Source organism: Natrix helvetica, assembly GCF_964273705.1.
Source record: "Natrix helvetica genome assembly, chromosome: 6".
NCBI classification, from domain to species: Eukaryota; Metazoa; Chordata; class Lepidosauria; order Squamata; family Natricidae; genus Natrix; species Natrix helvetica.
The window spans coordinates 78,569,757-78,590,870 of NC_138553.1; the positions used below are offsets into that span (position 1 = coordinate 78,569,757).

General features: G+C 44.3%; 2 protein-coding genes across 2 annotated transcripts in view; both read left to right on the forward strand.

Moving 5' to 3' along the window:
• Positions 1-4,544: 4,544 nt before the first annotated feature.
• On the forward strand, positions 4,545-11,536 carry RAD51AP1 (RAD51 associated protein 1). Its single transcript, XM_081958044.1, has 7 exons — positions 4,545-4,620; positions 4,723-4,778; positions 4,905-4,953; positions 6,826-6,926; positions 9,397-9,492; positions 9,963-10,079; positions 11,168-11,536. The coding sequence occupies exons 1-7, from the start codon at positions 4,610-4,612 to the stop codon at positions 11,293-11,295; spliced, it is 558 nt and encodes a 185-aa protein (XP_081814170.1). The 5' UTR covers positions 4,545-4,609; the 3' UTR covers positions 11,296-11,536.
• A 4,483-nt stretch (positions 11,537-16,019) lies between these two features.
• DYRK4 (dual specificity tyrosine phosphorylation regulated kinase 4) overlaps positions 16,020-21,114 on the forward strand; it is a gene marked incomplete at its 5' end in the record, with an annotated part of 36,238 nt that continues 31,143 nt past the window's right edge. The window contains one exon of the mRNA XM_081957124.1: positions 16,020-16,309. Coding sequence (XP_081813250.1) covers positions 16,020-16,309 — 290 coding nt within the window. The remainder of the gene's footprint in view (positions 16,310-21,114) is intronic.

The window sequence follows — 21,114 nt, forward strand, 5'->3', positions numbered from 1 at the left end:
CACACAAAAAGACCCTGAAGGGGGAGACTCTCTGCAGCAACACATTCATTGCACGTATCCGGCCCAGTTTGGGGACCCCTGATATAGTGCAATATAAAAAAATGCAAATCATTTTTCTGCAGACCACCAAAATCTTCTCATGGACCACCAGTGATCCATGGACCATTACGCGACCTACACAACCTCAGTAGCCTCTTCTATGGGAAGGCTGGAGGCCAGAGTGCGGGAACTTTGCTCAGGCTGAAGCCCACAAGGGGAAGAGAAAGGGAGTCTCACTAGTGGACACATCAGAAAGACCAGCCACAAGTCCTTTGAGATCTCTGCGACTCTGGTAGATCTTCTGGCCTTCTTGGGTGGACCATCTAAGATAGGGATCCCCAAACACAACAACTTCAAGACTTGTGGACTTCAAAGCCCAGAATTTTGGGAGCTGAAGTCCACATGTCTTGAAGTTGCCAAGTTTGAAGACCTCTGATCTCAGAGGTCTCCCACTACTGCCTTACGAGAGGTAGCCATGCATACCACCTTCTCTGGCTGCTGTCTCTTTGCTGTCCATCAAGACTGGAGGATCAGTGCTCAGAAAAACCCTGAAGACATTTTTTTTTTGGCCCAGCCATTTGGGTAAAGGAGCACTAAGGTGTCCACTAACCCAATTCACAAGGAGGGAGATTGTCCATTTTAGTCTATTCTCCAAAGCATCTGAGGGCAGAACAAGAAGCAATGGGTGGAAACTAATCAAGGAGAGAAGCAACTTAGAACTGAGGAGAAACTTCCTGACAGTCAGAACAATTAATCAGTGGAACAGAAGTTGCCTCCAGAAGTTGTGAATGCCCCAACACTGGAAGTCTTTAAGAAGATGCTGGATAGCCATTTGCCTGAAACGGTATAGGGTTTCCTGCCTAGGCAGGGGGTTGGACTAGAAGACCTCCAAGGTCCCTTCCAACTCTGCTATTGTAGTCCAGAGAAAAGGGAGTTTCTCATGGAGTTGAGGGAAGCAGAAATGGAGACCTCCCATTGCTGATTAGGATAAAACAGAACAGTATAAACAAAGCTGGAAGGGACCTTTAGAGGCCAACCCCCTGCTCAAGCAGGAGATCCTATACCATTGAAGATAAGTGGCTATCCAGGTCTCTTCTTAAAAGTCTCCATTGATGGAGCCACCACAACTTCTGAAGGCAAGTCATTCCATTGATTCATTGTTCTGACAGTTAGGAAATTTCTTAGTTCTAAGTTGCTTCTCTCCTTGATTAGTTTCCACCCATTGCTTCTTGTTCTACCCTCAGGTGCCTTGGAGAATAGTTTGACTCCCCCTTCTTTGTGGCAACCCCTTAGAAATTGGAACACTACTACTACTATGTCACACCTAGTCCTTCTTTTCATTAAACTAGACATACCCAATTCCTGCAACGTATGTTTTGGATTCCAAGCTCTTAATCATCTTTGTTGCTCTTCTCTGTCCTCTTTCCAAAGTCTCAACATCTTTTTTTTTTTTACAATCTGGTGACCAAGACTGGATGTGATATTCCAAGTGTGGTCTTGCTTACTAATTACTACCTGCAGCTTGTTCTGCCTTCCTTCTGGGTCCTATAGGAAGAAAAATCCAGGTCTAGTTCCAAACCAGGAATAAAATGGAGGCTGCTTAAGAAAGATCTGTTTATTGATGAGTAGAATCAACGCAGACACAGCGTGCAGTTCTGGGACACCTGACAAAATGGAGTTGTGAGTAGGGTGGGGTTTTTATACCTTTTAAAAAATTTCTATGGGGTCATGTAAGGGTCATGGCTGGATCTATAGGCAAAAGGGGAAATGCAAATCCTAGGTGCTTGTCTGAGCTAATCTTGTTTGCCTAATTGTGTTGCTTATCTGGAGTTTTGGTCTGACCCAGCCTTTCTCAATGGATTACCAAATCTGCCTTTCTTAAAGCTGGCCTCCTCAGTTTCTGCTTGGGGCAGGGAGACTGGTGCTGGTTTCTGCCTCCCTTGAGATTTTTCCCCACTTCTCCTTTAGGGGAAATATTCTATCCTGCCTTTTTAATAGCCCCCCAAATATTTCATTTTCTAGGAGGCTGGGTGGGCGCTGACTTTCTAAAGTCCCTGTACCTCAAATACGAGAATGCTCAAGAAATGTTTGCTATGTAGGAGCTAAACTACATCAACCCTATAAATCTCTTCTGCATAATGGAGATGGGGCATGATTCAAGCTGGCCAGATGTTTTGTCTCTTTGGAGCATAATGAAGGCCCAGAGATAATTTTTTAATAACGTTTTTTATTTATTTATTTTGTTCAAACATTTCAAACATTCATAAATGTTTACATCAATTCGTCTTACCATCAACTCCCAAAAACAATTATTGGCACTTCTGCTCTCCATACACCATATTTGTACATCACTTTCTTCTCCCTCTCTCCTCCTCCCTACCTCCTTTCTTCCCTCTGTCATTCTTTTCTTCTCTACTTCCCCTTCCTCTCTCCTTCTCCTCTCTCCCCTTTCCACTCCTTCTTTCTCTCCTCCTCTTCCCCCCCACCCTGTCTTCTATCCCTCTCTTCTTCCCTTACCTCTCTCCTCTTCGCACTCTTCCTCTCATTTACTTGGTGTATTTCAGCCTCTGAGCAAGCTCCATTTTATGTTGATGGTATTTATAATCCCTTTTCAATATACATATTTAATTTTAACATATATCTTCCTCCTTTTTTAAAAGAAAAAAGTATATGTATACTATATAATTGTATTTTTAAACCCCACCCCCCTCAGCCTATTTTGGCCGAGATGTAGGCCTGATTACGATTCCCAGCTATTCTCATCATTAGTTATGCATCCTTATATGCCCCAAATTTGTAGTTCTGTGTTTATAATCTCAATGATTTCCCATTATAAGTATAGTTCATGTTCCCTCTCCATTTTTCCATATCTTGACTTAGCTTACCCTTAATTGTCTTTAAATAATAATCCTTATTCATTACAATTCCATTAATCTATTATATAGAACAACAAGCGGTACGCATCTCACTTTGTTCATCATCTGAGTAGTTCTATATATGTCCATATGCTCCGAGATAATTTATGGACAACCATTTGCAGAGTTGGAGTTGCCCTCTTCTCTAAAAGAAGACACAGAAGGAGTTCGATCCCGATGAATCTAACTCCTTGCTGTTGATCTCAGAGCTCCGAGAGAGATTTTGTGGTGTCTCTAGTTTTCCTAAACTAGATTTCAAGTTTCCATCCATTGTTACTTGTCCTGCCTTCTGGTGCTTTGGAAAATAGGTTGACCCCCTCTTCTTTGTGGCAGCCACTTAGATATTGGAAGACAAGCCATCATGTCACCCCTAGTCCTTGTTTTCTCCAGACTGGTCATACACAACGACTGCAACTGTTTTTCATATGTTTTTGCCTCTAGTTCCCTAATCACCTTTTTGGCACTTTTTCCAAAGTCTCAATGTATTTTTAATAACACAGTGACCAAAACTGGAAGATAGCTATCACGCCACCCTTAGTCCTTCTTTTGTCTACTGTTAGCCGCGCCCGATTCCTGCAAATGCAATATGAACTGGGATCCCAAAGGTGCTTTTTTTTCAGGAGGCTACTGGACTTTCCTGTTGTTGTTGTTGTTTTTTTAAGACATTTCACTTCTCATCCAAGAAGCTTCTTCAGCTCTGACTGGATGGTGGGGAATGGAAGGATTTATACTCCTTGCAGACAGCTGGTCCTTTGCATCCTTTTAGAGGGTCCTTGAAGCACTTGGAGGTTTTATCTGTGTCCTCGGGATCACCTGAGTGGGGCAAATGGTTCCCGTAGTCTGCAATTTTTTCCCTCTGGAAATCCATTCCTACTTCCACCCCATTCCAAAGGTGTTCACCCCAAATTGTATAGCTAAAAGTCTGTAGAGATTCTCAAGTCAGTCCAGGTCCCAAAGGTGCTTTTTTCAGGAGGCAAGTGGACTTTCTGGTTTTTCCTTTCTTTTGAAGACGTCTCGCTTCTCATCCAAAGAAGCTTCTTCAGCTCTGACTGGATGGTGGGGGAATGGAAGGATTTATTATTCCTCGCAGATAGCTGGTCCTTTGCATCCTTTTAGAGGAAGTCTTTGAAGCACTCTTTTGGAGATTGTCAGAGCTGAAGAAGCTTCTTGGATGAGAAGCGAAACGTCTTCAAAAGGAAAGACCAGAAAGTCCAAATTGCCTCCTGAAAAAAGCACCTTTGGGACAAACATGACTGAGAAGCTCTACAGACTATGAACTGAGATATCCCATTATTATTATTATTATTATTATTATTATTATTATTATTATTATTATTATTATTATTATTATTATTAAAAAAACAAGGTTCACAATAGACCTCGGAGTGAAAGAGTGGGAGCCACACACACCCTCCAAAAAAAGGCGTTTCCCAACCCGAATCAAGAAGAAAAAGCCCCCAAATTAACAATAATTAGAATTCAGGCGTCAACGGAGACTCTGAAGGCAGAGAAAACCAGGCGGGAGGAAAGGGGGCGGGGCCGAGGAGAGTGACGTAACCAGAAACCGCGCTTGGTGGCGTCCCCTGGCCGCTTTCCGTAGCCGGAAGTGTCCTCGGAGGTCCGCTCCCGCACTTCCGTTTCCGGCGGCGGTGCCTATGGCGCGAAGGTGGGCTCCGGGGAAACCGGGAAGGGGGGGGGAGGAAGGAATGGGGGGGATCGGGAATGAGGGGAAGCGGCCTCCCCTGTGACCGCTGTGCTTCCCCGGCAGGAGCGGCCGGAGCAGCCGGAGCGTGAGGGCGGACCCGTTCCAGGAGAGCGACGAGGGTGAGTCGGGGAGCGAGCAAGCAGAGGGGGGAGGGAGGGAGGGAGCGGGCGGGTCGGGGGTCTCGGTGACGGCCTGACCAGCCCTCCCCCACCCCCCACCCCACACACCTCTCTCCCCGCCCGCAGATGAGGACTTCGCCGCGCCGCCCAAGAAGGCTCGCCCCGCCGGGAAGAGGTAAAAGAGAGAGAGAGAGAGAGAGAGAGAGAGAGAGAATGGGAAGAAGGCTGTGTGGGTAATAAGGGCTTTAGAGGCATTCTGCGTTGTAGGTGATGCTGTCAATATGTGTGTATTCATGTAAATAGGTAGAGATATAGAGATAAGATATAGATTTTTGCATATTTATATGTGTGTGTGTGTGTGTGTTTGTGTTACAACCCCTGGTATGCCCAAATATTTATCAGCACAAATACAACATGTGTGTGTGTGTGTGTGTGTGCATTGTGTTACAACCCCTGGTATGCCCAAATATGGGTTCAAATCCCAGTAAGGGTATGGCTAGCTGATGAGCGGTAAATACCTTGAAATAGATCTATACTAGTCTCCCTGTATTTATTTATCAGCACAAATACAACATAGATAGATGATAGATAGATAGATAGATAGATAGATAGATAGATAGATAGATAGATGATAGATAGATAGATAGATAGATGATAGATAGATAGATAGATAGATAGATAGATAGATAGATGATAGATAGATAGATGATAGATAGATAGATGATAGATAGATAATAATGATGATGATAGATAGATGATAGATAGATAGATGATAGATATAGATATAGATATAACAGATATAACATATAGATATATGCATATATATGTGTGTGCATTGTATATGAATATGTGTTTGTATGTATGAATATACATAGATATATGTGTGTGTGTTTTTATGAATTTATGTATATTCATATATGTGTATATTGTCTGTGAATATATATTTGCATATGTATGAATTTACATAGATATTTGTGGGGGTATATGTGTATGTATGCATATATGTGTATAGTATATACGTATATGTGTGTGTGTGTATGAATGTACATGTATGTGTATTGTATATGAATATATGTGTGTGAAGACCCACCTATTCCAAGTAGCCGGCCTGGCTCAACCATAGTTCGTTCACACTGCTCCTGACGGGTTTTTTAATTTTGTGGTTTTTTGAATTTTATTAGGGGATTTTAAATTGTGTTTTTAATTGTCTTTATTTATCTGCCTACCTCCTCCATGTACACGTATTCGTTTATTTTGTGTGTGTATTGTCTATATTGTATTTTATGTGTCTTTTATTGTACGCCGCCCCAAGTCCTTCGGGAGAGGGTGCGGCTAAGAAATAAATTTATTATTATTATTATTAATATATATGTGTGTATACATGAATATGTGTATCTGAATATACATGTACACGTGTGTGTATTGCATATGAATATATGTGAATATATATTTATGTATGTATACATGAATATATGTATATATGAATATACATATACACATGTGTGTATTGCATATGAATGTGTGTGTATGTATATTTTGTGTGTGTGTATGTATGCACGCACACACATATATATATTTGTGTGTGTGTGTGTTCATATCTCCAAACTACGTTATTATAATGACGCTTTATGAAGTTGATTGCAAACTTTCCATGAACAGCAAGAAGCTGTTAAAAAGGAATTGCAACCTTAGGATCCATCAGTCGAAATGTGGCTTCTAAATCATAAGAAATTGTGTTGTTGTCGTCTCCCCTTCAAAAGTGTGAAAAACTACTGCAAAACTCTATTTGTGGTAGTTATCTCTTTATTACCAGCTACTCTGCAAGACTGCCTATTCTGTTAACAAAGGCTTAGGATACGGAAGATTTGCTGTTTCCTTTACTGGATCAGCTGGTTTAGCAAAGGTTATTCTGTTATTCTGCCTGAACTTTAATGACATCAAATTGTTTCCGATGTCTGTAGAATTTTGGGCTGGGCAATGGCTGAACATTGGAGTGTCCTTAGCCCAACTGGGGAGAAAAAAAAATCTGCCTTGGTTTTTGTTTCAGAGTTCCCCTCGGTGAGAAACTTTTCCAGAGAGATTTGGAAGTTACCTTAGCCGTGTCATTGAACGAATATTTGGGAAACAAAGATAAAATTCAGAAAAAAGGTGATTTTTTTACACTCCCGAGATAAAACTACTGTTTTTATTTACATCTTTTTGAAGTAGCGATATGTTATTTCTTGAAATTATTTATTTCTTGCCTTACTTTGAGCTGATACAATACTCAAGTTATACAGAATATAGCATGCTTCAGGTTTGCTACTCCGTGCTTGTCTTTAGCAACATCCCTTGAAGTGAAGGTGCCAGGAACTCAATCTGATACTCCACAGGTAATCCTCAATTTAGGACCACAATGGAACCTAAACTTTTTGTTATTTAGTGAGATGATTGATTTTTGCCCCATTGTATGACCTTTCTTGCTACAGTTGTTAAGTGAATCACTGCAGTTAAGTTAGTTACACAGTTGTTAAGTGAATCTGGCTTCACCCTTGACTTTGTTCCTCAGAAGGTCGCAAAAAGGTGATCACACAACACTGTCAAACTATTTACTAAGACGGTATTACTATTCTTCTTCTCATCCTTCCTATTACCCATCTCCTCCCACTTATGATTATACACATATTGCTTGTATTTTTATGATTTATATTGTTCTGTTTGTTTCCTACTATGGTTTGATTGCTTATATCTTGTTTCCCCAAAATTACGACATGTCTGATAATAAGGCCATGCCATATTTTTCCTGTGGGCAAAAATATATGCCCTCCCCCAATAATAAGCCCCCTGGATAACCCCCCCCCCTCCCCTCCAGCCAGGCAGAGTGCCACTCAGCAACCTAGTGATATCCGGAAGGCGCAAAGCCGCAGGAGCCGGGGGAGCAAAGGTGCTCACATTGCTTGCTGCCTTTGGGATACCGCTAGGGTGGTGGGTGGCACTCTGCCCAGCTGGAGCCAGCAGCCGCCTAGCAACACCTCTTTCCAGCCAGGCAGAGCGCCACGCAGCTTAGCGCCTTTGGGATATTGCTAGGTCGGTGAGTGGCGCTCTGCCCAGCTACAAAGGGGGTTTGCCGGGTGGCTGCTCATGAGCGTGGTCAACTCATGGCGGCTTTGTTGTGCTGCTGCAACAGCGCAACACAGCCCTTTGCCCCTGAGGCTGTGCGCGGCTCTTTGGGCACCTGCTCGCAAGAGAGCAGCCACCCGGCAACCCCAAACCAATAAGCCCCCCCCCCCCCGATAATAAGGCCCAAGCAAAATTTGGGGGAGGGGGATTCAAAAGAAAATAAGACCCTGTCTTATTTTCGGGAAAACACGGTAAGTAACCTATGACTATGATTAAGTGACCTATGACTTATGATTCTTGATGAATGTATTTTTCCCCCTCTCTTTTTCCTTTTTTTCCTTTTATGTACACTGAAAGCACATGCACCAAAAACAAATTCCTTGTGTGTCCAATCAGACTTGGCCAGTAAAGAATTCTATTCTATCCCTATCTATCCATATCCCATTCTATTCTATTCCTATTCTATTCTATTTCTTATTTACTCTATCCCTATTCTATTCCAATCCTATTCTATTCTATTCCATTCCTACACTATTCTATGCAAAAAAAGCCCAGAAGTAACCTATGATTATCACTATGAGTCGTCTATACCCTACTATACCCCTTCTTTTAGAATAGAAGTTGGAAGGGACCTTGGAGGTCTCCTAGTCCAACCCCGGGCCTAGGCAGGAAACCCTATACCACTTCAGACAAATGGTTATCCAGCATCTTCTTAAATTAACTTCCAGTGTTGGAGCCAGACAAGGAATAATGGATGGAAACTGAACAAAGGAGAGATTCACAACTTCTAGAGGCAAGCTGTTCCACTGATTAATTGTTCCAACTGTCAGGAAATTTATCCTCAGTTCTAAGTTGCTTCTCTCCTTGATTACCTTCCACCCATTGCTGCTTGTTCTGCCCTCAGGTGCCTTGGAGAATAGTTTGACTCCCTCTTCTTTGTGGCAACCCCTGAGATATTGGAAGACTGCTATCATGTCTCCCTTAGTCCTTCTTTTCATTAAACTAGACATACCCAGTTCCTGCAACTGTTCTTCATATATTTTAGCCTCCAGTCCCTTAATCATCTTTGTTGCTCTTTTCTGCACTCTTTCTAGAGTCTCCACATCTTTTCTACATCGTGGCGACCAAAACTGGATGCAGTATTCCAAGGGTGGCCATACCAAGGCATGATAAAGTGGTATTAACCCTTCACGTGATCTTGAGTCTATCCCTCTGTTTATGCAGCCTAGGACTGTATTGGCTTTTTTGGCAGCTGCTGCACACGGCTGGCTCATATTTAAATGGTTGGCCAATAGGACTCCAAGATCCCTTTCACAGTTACTGCTACTGAGCAAGGTACCACCTGTACTGTACCTGTGCATTTTGTTTTTCTGGCATAAATGTAGAACCTTACTTTTTTCACAGTTGAATTTCATTTTGTTAAATAGTGCCCAATGTTCAATCTTTCTCGGAGGATGTGGACTCTGAGACTCTCTTTTCTTCTAAAGCATCATCTTCACTGTTTGATTTCAATTTCCAGATGGCCGTGCTGAGCCTAAGGCAGCTGTAGAGGATTTCAAACAGGAAACTGTATTATGCACACCTGAGACGGACAACGATGAAAACCTATCTGCCAGTAAGATTGACATGAGAGTGGCATGCGGCATTCTTTCCCTAATACCATGCCCTAAGTTTGCCTCTTGGGGTTTTCTCCCTTCCCCCCCCCCCTTAAATTGCAATTACTGCTGGTGGGGTAGGCATGTCCAGGGTGGGCATCGGCAGTGGTCACTCGTGTCAGGGGCACATGTGGTAGCCCGAATCCTCTGCCAGTGAAAACAGGCTCCCGAGCTCTGTTTCAACTGCGATGGCCTGCAACCCTTGCCAGGAAAAAGGTGTGGCCATCCCGAGCTCCGTTTTTACTGGCAGAGGCACTGCAGGTCGGTCCTTCGTTGTTTTCAGTGCAGCCCCACGGGCCAGATTTAAACACCCTCCGGGCCAGATCTGCCCTCCCGAGCCTTGAGTTTGACACCCCTGTCTTAAAGGGAGGGGTTATTTGGTAACCATCCATCCGTTCGTTGCTTTTTCATCTTTCAATCTCACGTTTAGATCAGGAAAACTCTCAGCCACCTTTGGAGATTGAATTAGGTTCTTTGGTATCAGTTGGGAAGCCTTTGAAGACCTCAAGCCCTTCGGTGCCCAAGAAACCCAACTGGACGCCCCCAGGTATGTTCACACTGGTTCAGGATGACCCAGTCTCTGTCTGCCCCAGCATTTGGGTTCAGAAAGAAAGCATCTCGGAACATGGGAGGGTGTATGAGGCATTCTCGAGTGTGCTGAGCAGAGAATCCAAAGAATGAGTTAACTCCGCCCTTCTGCCCAGAGACTGAGTCCTTTTAAACTTTGCAGCCAGGCCTCTCTCCAGTTTTTGACTCAGTCTTAGCTCAGGAGAGACGTTTTGAGGAGAGCTCTTCAGAGCAAAACGGCAGAGTTAATTTCTTTGGATTCTCAGCGGTGTACAGCACGACAAGGTTTTTTGGACCAGCACGGGTTCTAGAGAGCAGTGCGGTTTTGAGGTAAGCGCTGCAGCCGCTCAGGCTATCAGCTGTTCGGCGGGAGAGGGAAACAGCTCCCATCAGCCGACAGAGGATGGAGGCCAGCTGGACCACAAACGAAGGCTGTTGCCCATGCCTTGAATCAGGAAGCTCTGGGAACTTGGGATATTTTGGGGAGAAGAAATAGGTAAACAGTGTGAGCCTTGAGGGATTAATCCTGAAAATGAACTTATTTCTGTTTATTTATTTGTATCCCACTTTTATTACTTTTAGAAATGACTTAACGTGGTGAACACATCCAACACACCTTCCTCCTCTTATTTTTCCCACAACAGCAACCCTTGAAGGTCATGAATGGCCTTTAGGAGGCTTGTAGAGTGCTCCTGGGGGGGGGGGGGGGGGCGAGCAAAAAACAGCCCGTTTTTCACAGGCCCATTTTTCGTCAAGAAAAGATGACGAATAGCCTTTAGGAGGCTTATAGAATGATCCTGGAGGCTGGGGTGGGGCCAAAATTGAGTAAAAATGAGCTCATTTTTCACTAATTTCTGCCCTCCCCAGCCCCCAGGAGCTCTCTGAAAGCCTCCTAAAGGCTATGCACGGCCATTTTGGTGAAGGGGGCAGGGTTTCGGGAGGCAAAAAATGCTGTATTCGGTGTATAAGACGCACCCAGATTTTCAGCCTCTTTTTTTGAGGGAAAAACTTTTGTGTTATACTCTGAAAAATACGGTACCTGTAGTGGTTGTTTTGCATTTGTTTCAGGTGCCTCTAGAAGCCAAACCAGCCCGTTGGGAAGAGCTCCAGTTAGATCACCAGTTCACTGTCTCCGCCTTGGCCTCTCCAGACTAGCCAAAGTGAAACCCCTGCACCCATCTTGTGCCGGTACCTAAGAGGGTTTGAGGCTGGCACGAGAAGGCTGCGGATTGAGGTGGAACAGAGGAGAAATCCATTTTTTAAAAATACAGAATGAGGCGCAAGCCATAAAGTCATCCCATTTTGGAAAAAAAAAACTTTGCCTTTTAAAAATGAGTCCTGTAAAATGGGACGGTTGTCCCTTGAAATATCCAGCGAGAATGCCACAAGTTTATTTATTGTCCCTTAAAATATCTAATGCCATGGTTCCATCTTCTTCCACTCAAAGCGTTGGCCAACACAACCCAAAGTTTTGTCCCAGTTTGGCCAATTCTAGCTTTTGAGGATTGCATAGCCAGCATCAGAGCATCTGTTGGCCATCTAGAGCTGTGTTTCTCAACTCTGGCAACTTTAAGATGTTGGACTTCAACTCCCAGAATTCCCCAGCCAAACTCTCGGGAATTCTGGGAGTTGAAGTCCATACATCTTAAAGTTGCCACGGTTGAGAAACATGGCTGTAGAGAATGTGTTTTAAAACCACTATAAAGGCAGCGTGCCAGGAGGTAGCGTGTTACTCCCTCCTTGATTTTACTTCTAATAGCAAAACACAATAATTGCTATCAGTTTACAGTTGTTGTTTTCCTGTCCAATCAAATGTGCGGTCAGCTTCTAGTCCTTTGCAAGCATTACTCCCGCTTTGAATGAGATACCGAATGTCGTGATCAAACATATTTATCATTGTGACTTTAGACAATGAAATAAATTTTTTTTAGAAAAAACAAGCCATTTTTGCTAGGTGATTTCTATCTATGTTTGCAGTCAACTGTATTGTAAGTTACAAAGAGTGAGAACAAACACAAAGTAATAGAAAAATAAAAAATTGGTAGGGGAGACTCAAAAATGGAGAAAGGTTACATGACAGGGGGGGGAGAGAGATTTTTTTCAAATGGACTTCTGACTTAAGTTTAGAGAAATACAGAGTCAAGTGACCTCTTCAAACCCAGACCAAAAATATATATTTGAATATTTTCTAATCACAAAAATTCTTCAACAAAATAACCTCTTTCTGTTTAAACAAACAAAATAAAATACAGTGCACACACAGAATAGCAAGAATGAAAATACGCAATGTTTCTATGATAACTGATTCAATCATCAAATTCGAAAGTCAGAACTTTTATCTGTCTCAAACAAGAAGTCTGACCATACAGAAACACAGATGACAAAAATGGATGGCATGATATAGATGATAGATGACAGAGATATACATAGTTGACAGAGATGATAGATAGATAGATAGATAGATAGATAGATAGATAGATAGATGATAGATAGATAGATGATAGATAGATAGATAGATAGATTAGATAGATGATAGATAGATTAGATAGATGATAGATAGATAGATGATAGATAGATAAATGATACATAGATAGATGATAGATAGATAGATAGATAGATAGATAGATAGATAGATAGATAGATAGATTAGATAGATGATAGATAGATAGATTAGATAGATTAGATAGATGATAGATTGATAGATTGATAGATGATAGATAGATAAATGATACATAGATAGATGATACATACATAGATAGATGATAGATAGATAGATAGATAGATAGATAGATAGCAAAGATGGGTGGGTGGGTGGATGGACGGATAGATGGATAGATGACTGAGATATATAGTGGGCAGAGATAGATGATAGATGGCATGGATGGATGGATGGGTGGATTGATAGATAGTGGGCAGTGATGGATGGATGGACAGATGGATAGATAGATGACTGATAGATATAGATAGTGAGCAGAGTTGATAGATAGATAGATAGATAGATAGATAGATAGATAGATAGATAGATAGATAGATAGATGGCAAAGATGGATGGATGGGTGGATGGATAGATAGATGACTGAGAGATAGATAGTGGGCAGAGATAGGTAGGTAGGTAGGTGATAGATAGATAGCAAAGATGGATGGATGGATAGATAGATGACAGAAGTAGGTGATAATCACAGAGATGATAGATGACTGATAGATGATAGATAAATGACAGAGATAGGTAATAGATAATGATAGATAGAAATATACTATAAAACCCAATTTGCAAAAAAAATATGCAGTGTTCCCAACAGACCACAAGATGGCGGTAGTGCTCTGCTATAGTGTAATCGGGGGTTTACAAATTGAATTTCAGTTTGGAACATACTTAAAAGAGAAAAATCTTTGGCAAATAGTCTGCATGGGCAGAGAAAGGTTAGAGGTAGTAAAGCCTCTTGAGAGACAGTATGTGTGTAGTGCGTATGGTCTCTGCCGTATGTGATGTTCAACTGTTGAAGATGCTGGACCAGGAGCAGAGCCCCTCCCTCCCCCAACCCCATCCATGGAAACACTTTAAACGTTCTCTGCCCGGTCCACCTCCCAGGCGTGTGCTCCTCAACCTCCTGTATCAAAGAGGACTAGTAACCTAGTAAAAAATAACAAATAGTGGGGGGGCGGGTTCATGCTTAAAGACAAAGTCCTGAATAAAACAACTTCTTCGGGCTACCCTGACTTCTGAAGTAAAGTCCCTGCTGAGGGAATTCCAGCCATCGATCTCCTGAGACAGAGAAAGTGAAAAAAAATCAAATTCAGCCTGTGCTTGTAGGCCTCTCGGAATCGTGAGACTGATGGCAAACAAATTTGACAAAAAAGGTAGCAACAATTGTGAACAGGCAGCTCCCAAAACATCTGGAGCATCCCTTGAACGCCCTGCGGCATTGACAAACTCGCCAGCAATCAATTGCAAAAGGCAGCTTTGCTCAGAACAGCTTAACATCTTGAGATGGTACCCTTGAGACCATGCAAGATCCACATCTGTCTATTTGGGTCCTTGGGAAGGACTTGATGGGGTTAAACTTCTGGAGGCAACTTCTGTTCCACTGATTAATTGTTCTCACTGTCAGGAAATTTCTCCTCAGTTCTAAGTTGCTTCTCTCCTTGATTAGTTTCCACCCATTGCTTCTTGTCCTGCCTTCAGGTGCCTTGGAGAATAGCTTGACTCCCTCTTCTTTGTGGCAACCCCTGAGATATTGGAACACTGATATCGTGTCTCTGGTCCTTTTCATTAAACTAGAACTATGATGATGAGCCTATGGCACAGGTTCCGGAGGTGGCACGCATAGCCCTCCCTGTGCGTATATGCGCCGCAGAGGTGGGTTCCTGCCAGTTCTAGCCTCTTCTATAGAAGAGGTTCCACAAATCTACAGTGCCGTTTAGAACCGGTTCCAGCTCCCTCCCCCGCCCGTCCGCACATTATCAAGATGAAGAGCGAAAGGAATTCTGGGAGTTGAAGTTCACAAGTCTTAAAGCTGTCAAGTTTGAACACCCCTGGGGGTTTTTTTCCTAAAGGGTTAGGGGTGCAAGGGTCTTGTAACTTGACAGCTTTAAGACTTGCGCGCTTCAATGCCAGAGTTCCTGAGCCAACATGACTGGAGGAGGAATTCTGGGAGTTGAAGTCCACAAGTCTTAAAGCTGTCAAGTTTGTACACCCTTGGTTTTTTTTTTTTCTAAAGGGCTAGGGGTGCAAGGGTCTTGTAACTTGACAGCTTTAAGACTTGCACACTTCAATGCCAGAGTTCCTGAGCCAACATTTTGGTTGCTAAGCAAGAGCGTTGTTAAGGGAGTTTCATCATATTTTACAAGTTGGCCACTCTCACCCTGTCACATGGCCGGCAGGCCACTCCCAAAAAGCAGGCCACACCTACAGAAGAGGTTCTAAACATTTTTGAAACCCACCACTGGTGTGCCGTTCCCAGCTGCTCTTCTGATTTCTGGTCTGCATATGTGTGCTGGCTGCCAGAGGGCCAGAAAACAGCCTGAAAACAGCCAAACACGCCCCCAAAACAGGCCGTTTTCTGGCCATTTTAAGGCCGTTTTTCGGTGGGTCTGGCAGAAAAACCAAAAAAAATGCCCCACAAATGGCCTGATAATGGCCCAAAAAATGCCCTGAAAATCGCCCCCAAACCAGCCAAAAAACAAGTCATGTGCGTGCCGGCCAGCTGGGTCTTTGAGTTTCCAGTGCTCTGATGCACATGAAGATCAGCTAGCCAGCGCACATGCGCATGCCAGAAACCTGAAGGCCGGCTGGCCGGTGCGCACATGCGCAGCCAGCTGGTCTTCGGGTTTCCGCACTCCAGCACATGTACATGCACATGCGTTCCAGCTTCGGCACTTGGTGCCAAAAAGGTTTGCCATATCTGAATTAAAACATACCCAGTTCCTGCAACCGTTCTTCATAGGTTTTAGCCTCCAATCCTCCCCTAATCCCCTTTGTTGCTCTTCTCTGCACTCTTTCTAGCGTCTGAACATCTCTCTTACATCGCGATGACCAAAACTGGATGCAGTGTTCCAAGTGTGGCCTTACCAAGAAATTTAGAAAATCTTGAAATTTAGAAAATGTAGCTCTTCCAGATAGCAGATGGAAAAGGAGTAGGCAGCGCCCTTGGTGGCTGTAGGATAACACAGCCTTGTAAAGCAGCTGTATCGTCCGCCCGCTGGGCATTCCTACCCTGGAGGGTTACATCACAGACCCTGCCGTCTACAAAACTCCATTGGCCACCTCCCATTGTCTCCCATTGTTATCTCAGAATGCAGCAAATATTAGGGGAGGGGGGAGCTCACAACAGGGAAAGGCTGCAATGGGAGGCCACCGTTTTGATTGGCGTCAGCGGTAGCTGACCTACGCCTGCTTCTGCGGAGCCGGATGTCTCGGTGAATGCCTGAGCCCATGGGAAAGCCCGCCAAAAATAAATTGCCACTCCCCGAGCAAAATATCCAAAGATCGGCCGCGGTGGAGCACAAGCTGGAGACGGGGGACTATCGGGAGCCCAGTGCCGTGGCTTGCCCTAATCCTTCGGGGGCTCCTCCCGCTGCGGAAGTTGGTGACCCCTTGGAAATTTCATGGAAAACTTTCCTCTCGGTCCTGAGGTCCATGGAAGAATGCTCAGAAAATATGAGGAATTCGTTGGTGCCGCAGTTCATCACTTCTCAGCCGGTGCTGCCCAGGTGGGGGGAAAATCTTCCAACTCTTTAGATTTCAACCAAAGTACACGAATAACCGAGGGGACCTTCCCCCCCCCCCACTTTACCTGGACATTAAGATCACAGGGGGTGGCCACGTTGTGGGTTGTAGCCCCTTCAAGGGCAATTAAGCCTCGGTGGCGCAAGGGTGAGAGTGCAGTACTGCAGGCTAATTCTGCCGACTGCCAGCTGCCTGCAATTTGACCGTTCAAATCTGACCAGGCTCAAGGTGGACTCAGCCTTCCATCCTTCCGAGGCGGGTACAATGAGGACCCAGCTTGTTTTGGGGCAAGATGCTGACTTTGCAAACCCTTTAGACAGGGCTGTAGAGCCCTGTAAAGCGGTATATAAGTCTAAGTGCTATTACTATCTAAACAGCGACAGCACAGTGGTTAGAATGTAGTATTGCAGGCACACTCTGCCCACAGTCAGGAGTTCGATCCCGACTAGCTTGAGGTTGACTTAGCCACCTATCTTTCCAAGGTCAATAAAATGAGGACCCAGATTGCTTGGAGCAATATGCTGACTCTATAAACTACCCAGAGAGGGCTGTAAAGCACCGTGAAGCGGTATATAAGTCTAAATCTATTGCTATTGAGCCACAGTGGCACAGTGGTTAGAGTGCAGTACTGCAGGCTACTTCTGCTGACTGCCGGCTAATTGCAATTTGGCAGGTCGAATCTCACCAGGTTCAAGGTTGACTCAGCCTTCCATCCTTCCAAGGTGGGTAAAATGAGGACCCAGATTGTTGGGGGCAAGAGGCTGACTTGTAAACTGCTTAGAGAGGGCTGTAAAAGCACTGTAAAGCGGTATATACGTCTAAATGCTATTGCTAAGACCTTACCACTGGAGGTTTGCTTTCATATATATTTTTAATGAGATGCATCCCACAGCCGGCGAGGTTTAGAAGCGGAACAGTTGATTTGTTTACAAGGCAGGAGTAGAATTCAAATTCCTTACGAGGCAGGAGTAAACAGTCAAGCATAGTTTAGAGAAATGGACTGAAATCACAGGATGCAATGGAACAGAAGCGAGTGGGGGAAAAAATAACGCTTCTCAGAAAACCAAGGCACGGGTTGATAGTGATGTCTGCCTTGGTAATGATATTTTGATAAGGCAGAGAAAATAGTAGCATGCAAATTGTTCAGGAGCCGGTTGTTTGTTGGGGTGCAGAAATGGTAAATATAAATGCTTTAAAGCAGATTTTCTGAGTGCTCCATCACATTGAGAAGAGACTGGAGAGCCATTTGTATGCAATGATGTAGGGCAGGTCTCTGGGCCGGAGGTGTCATGCGTAGGCCATGCCTACCCCAGCTCCACAAAGGCAAAATGCGTTGTGATACATCACAATGCATCACGGGACACATTCAAGTTCGACACTCATGGTCTAGGGTCTCTTGTTTCAGCCAGGAGTTGGATTAGAAGCCCTCCAAGCTACTTTCCAACCAGCTTGCTGCTGGTTCGGCTGAGATCGGGCGAACCAGTAGCAGGGGTGGACAAGAGGCTCCACCCAGCCACCCAGGCGTTTCTGCGCATGCACAGAAGCGTCGGGAGCGTGGCGGGAGCACGCCCAAACCGGTAGTAGCAACCCACCCCTGCTTCCAAACCTATTATTCTGTGTTCTAAAAAGAAACGCAATCAGGCGGCCTTGAGAGAAATCACACTTCCAAATAATTCGACAGAATCCTTTCTCTCTGCTCTATTTTAGCCCGACCCATGTTGAGTCCTCCTTGCTGCTCTCTGCGCTTGCTTATTTTCTTGCAGATGTTTCATGACCCAAATGAGGTAACTCCATCCGTGCCGCAATGTGTTGGAATGCAACCGGCGGATCTGAGTGAGCTCTGGGCAAAAAAAAAAAAAAAATCAGCGGCGAGAGCTTGGTCATTTATTTATTTAATTTATATCCCGCCTTTTGAATTTTGCAAAACTGAAGGGCGGCTCGCAGCAATCCCCAGGAAGGGGCCAGGAAACGTTTTGATTATCCAGTTGTGAAGCCCCTCTACCCCTCGTCCTGCTGGAAAGTCCAGCATCTTCAGAACTTCAAGGCACATTCTGGAATTCTTGATCTTCGTAGCAGAATCTTGGAGTTGCCTGGATGTCATAGTCCTTCAAGAATTTTAAGGAGAATTTGATCCCCCCCCCTGGTTAGGGATAGCGTGGCAATGTTGCTGAATTTTTTTGTCCTCAATGGTAGTACCTTTGTGTTGTACAGGGGTGAGTATTTTGAATCACTGCACACTGGTTATTGTCAGGCGTGAACCACCAGATCTACCCGTTAAGAGATCAATTACCATATTTTTCAGAGTATAAGACGCACCTTTCCCACCCCTAAAAGAGGGTAAAAATTTGGGTGCGTCTTATACCACACCCACCCACCGGCCCCAACCCTTTGGCCTCTGCCTCCCAGCAATTTACCTCTTTGCAGCAAATGGGGGCTTGCAGAGGCTTCAATAAGCTATAGCAATCCCTGCAGCCTGTAACAGCTGATGATCAGGAGAAATTGAAAGTGAAACTTGTTGTTTGTCCCCGTGGCAAATTGCTGGGAGGCAGATTTTTTTTTCTTGTGCTAATCAGGCTGTTTGCTGCAAGGAGGTAAGTCAACAACTATGAATGCCTATAGAATGTTCAAATTATTAGACTTATTTTTTTTAAGACTGCTTTATTATTATTCTAGACAACAAAAGGAAGAAGCTTTTTAAAATAAATGCTTGAAGAGGCCTCCTCCTATTGTTTCAAAAAGTGCTATTCTTTTAAATAGCAGAGAGTAACTATATTTCCAGAAAGCACATCAATTTTAACAACATCTGTACAAGTATAGTCTGAAATGTAACACTACAAACAGTGTATATTGTCTGTGCTGTTTGTTGCAAGGAGGCAAATTGCTGAGAGGCAGATATTTTTCCCTTGTTTTCCTCCCCAAAATCTAGGTGGGTCTTATACTTTGGAGCGTCTTATATTCTGAAAAATACAGTAGCTGTTTGATTGCTCAAGCTTGCAACACGAGAATCTTCTCAGGCTAATCTGATCAGACTAAATAAGATTCCAGGGCATTCAAGGTGCGGTCAGAATTTGTCTTCTTATGCCCATGTAGGGATTCCAGATTATTTCCCTGTTTGACTCCTTCTCCTGGCTTGACCGGTCTCTCTTTGACAGTTATATTCTGAAGGATAATGTTGCCTCTTCCTGGTCCTTTACATTAATATTTATGTCAGACATGTTTTTTAAAAAGGTATTCCCTGTCCAGTTGTGTTGGATTCTAGGGGGCAATGCTCCTCTCCATTTCCTAGCCAAGGGAGCCAGTATTGTCCGGAGACAGTTCCATGGTCACGTGGCCAGCATGACTGTACCCAAAGGCACACGGGACAGTGTTGCCTTTCCCATTGAAGTGATACCTATTTATCTACTTGCATTTGCATGCCTTCCAACTCATAAGAGCCGTGGTGGCACAGTGGTTAGAATGCAGTATTGCAAGCTAACTCACTGCTCCTTCCAGGAGTTCGATTCTGAGCGACTCAAAGTTGACTCAGCCTTCCATCCTTCCGAGGTCAGTAAAATGAGGACCCAGATTGTTGGGGAAAATATGCTGACTCTGTAAACCGCTTAGAAAGTGCTATGAAGCGGTATATAAGTGCTATTGCTGTTGGTAGGTTGGCAGGAGTTGGGACAAGGAAGCTCACCTTGTCATGCAGCACTTGGGTCTCGAATTGCCAACCTTCTGGTCAACAAGCCCAGTACCTTAACCACTAGGCTTGTTTATATCTCCCTGATTATTCATTCTCCCAGGTTCTCTTACCTCCACTACATCTATGGTCTTGTCAACCTCCAGCTCTGTGACTTCCACTGGGGCTCAGAGGTAGTTACCACTGGTTCAAGAACATCCATTTACTGGATGCTATATATTTTTTTTAGTGGTGATTGGAGTGAACCGTCAATGGCCCTGAGCCCCCAGACTCTTCCGGCCACACCAACCCATTTCTGGCACTGACCCATACTTGAGAGTATTTCCAGAAGCGAAGAAACGTCTCCAAAGCACCTCGGTTTTTCTCCAGAAACAATGCTTTAAAACAGCGATCACCAACTAGTGGTCCATGGATCACTGGTGGTCAGTGAGAAAATTTTGGTGGTCCGCGGAAAAAATATTTGCATTTTTTATATTGCACTAAATCAGGGGTCCTCAAACTACGACACCTAGGCTGGATACGTGCAATGAACGCTTGTGTTGCTGCAGAGTCTCCCCTTTTGGGGTCTTTTTGTGCGGGTTGGAGTGGGGGCAGAAATTCTGACTTGGGGTTGGCTTCAGCCTCCTGGTGCAGGGTTTTGGGCAAAGGCTGGAGGGCCTCATTCCAGTGGGACTGCATCATGGCCTGGAATTGGCTGACTATCTCAGCCCAGTGAGCCTCCAGGCGCTGGTCCCTGGCCTTGCACTCCCTCAGGTCTTTCTTCTGCTTGGAAAGCCTCTGCTCGTAGTCCTCCGTGAGGTGCTTCTGCTGAGCCGCCTTCTCAGTCAGATCCAATTTGAACTGAGCTGTTTTGCCAACTCTTTCTCAAGGTGGTCTCTTAGCTCCAACAATTGCTTCCTGTTGGGGTCCTAAGGAGCCCAGGCGGGCAGGCAAGGAGTGGGTGGAAACGGAGGGGCAAGTAGAGGCTGGCGAGGTGCCCCTTGATGTGAGTGACATCAAGTTGGCCACGCCTACTCAGTCACATGACCACTTAGCCATGCCCACCCAGCCGTTCAGATTATATTAGTGGTCAGATTATATTAGTGGTCCATGGCAGGGGTGAGGCTTCTG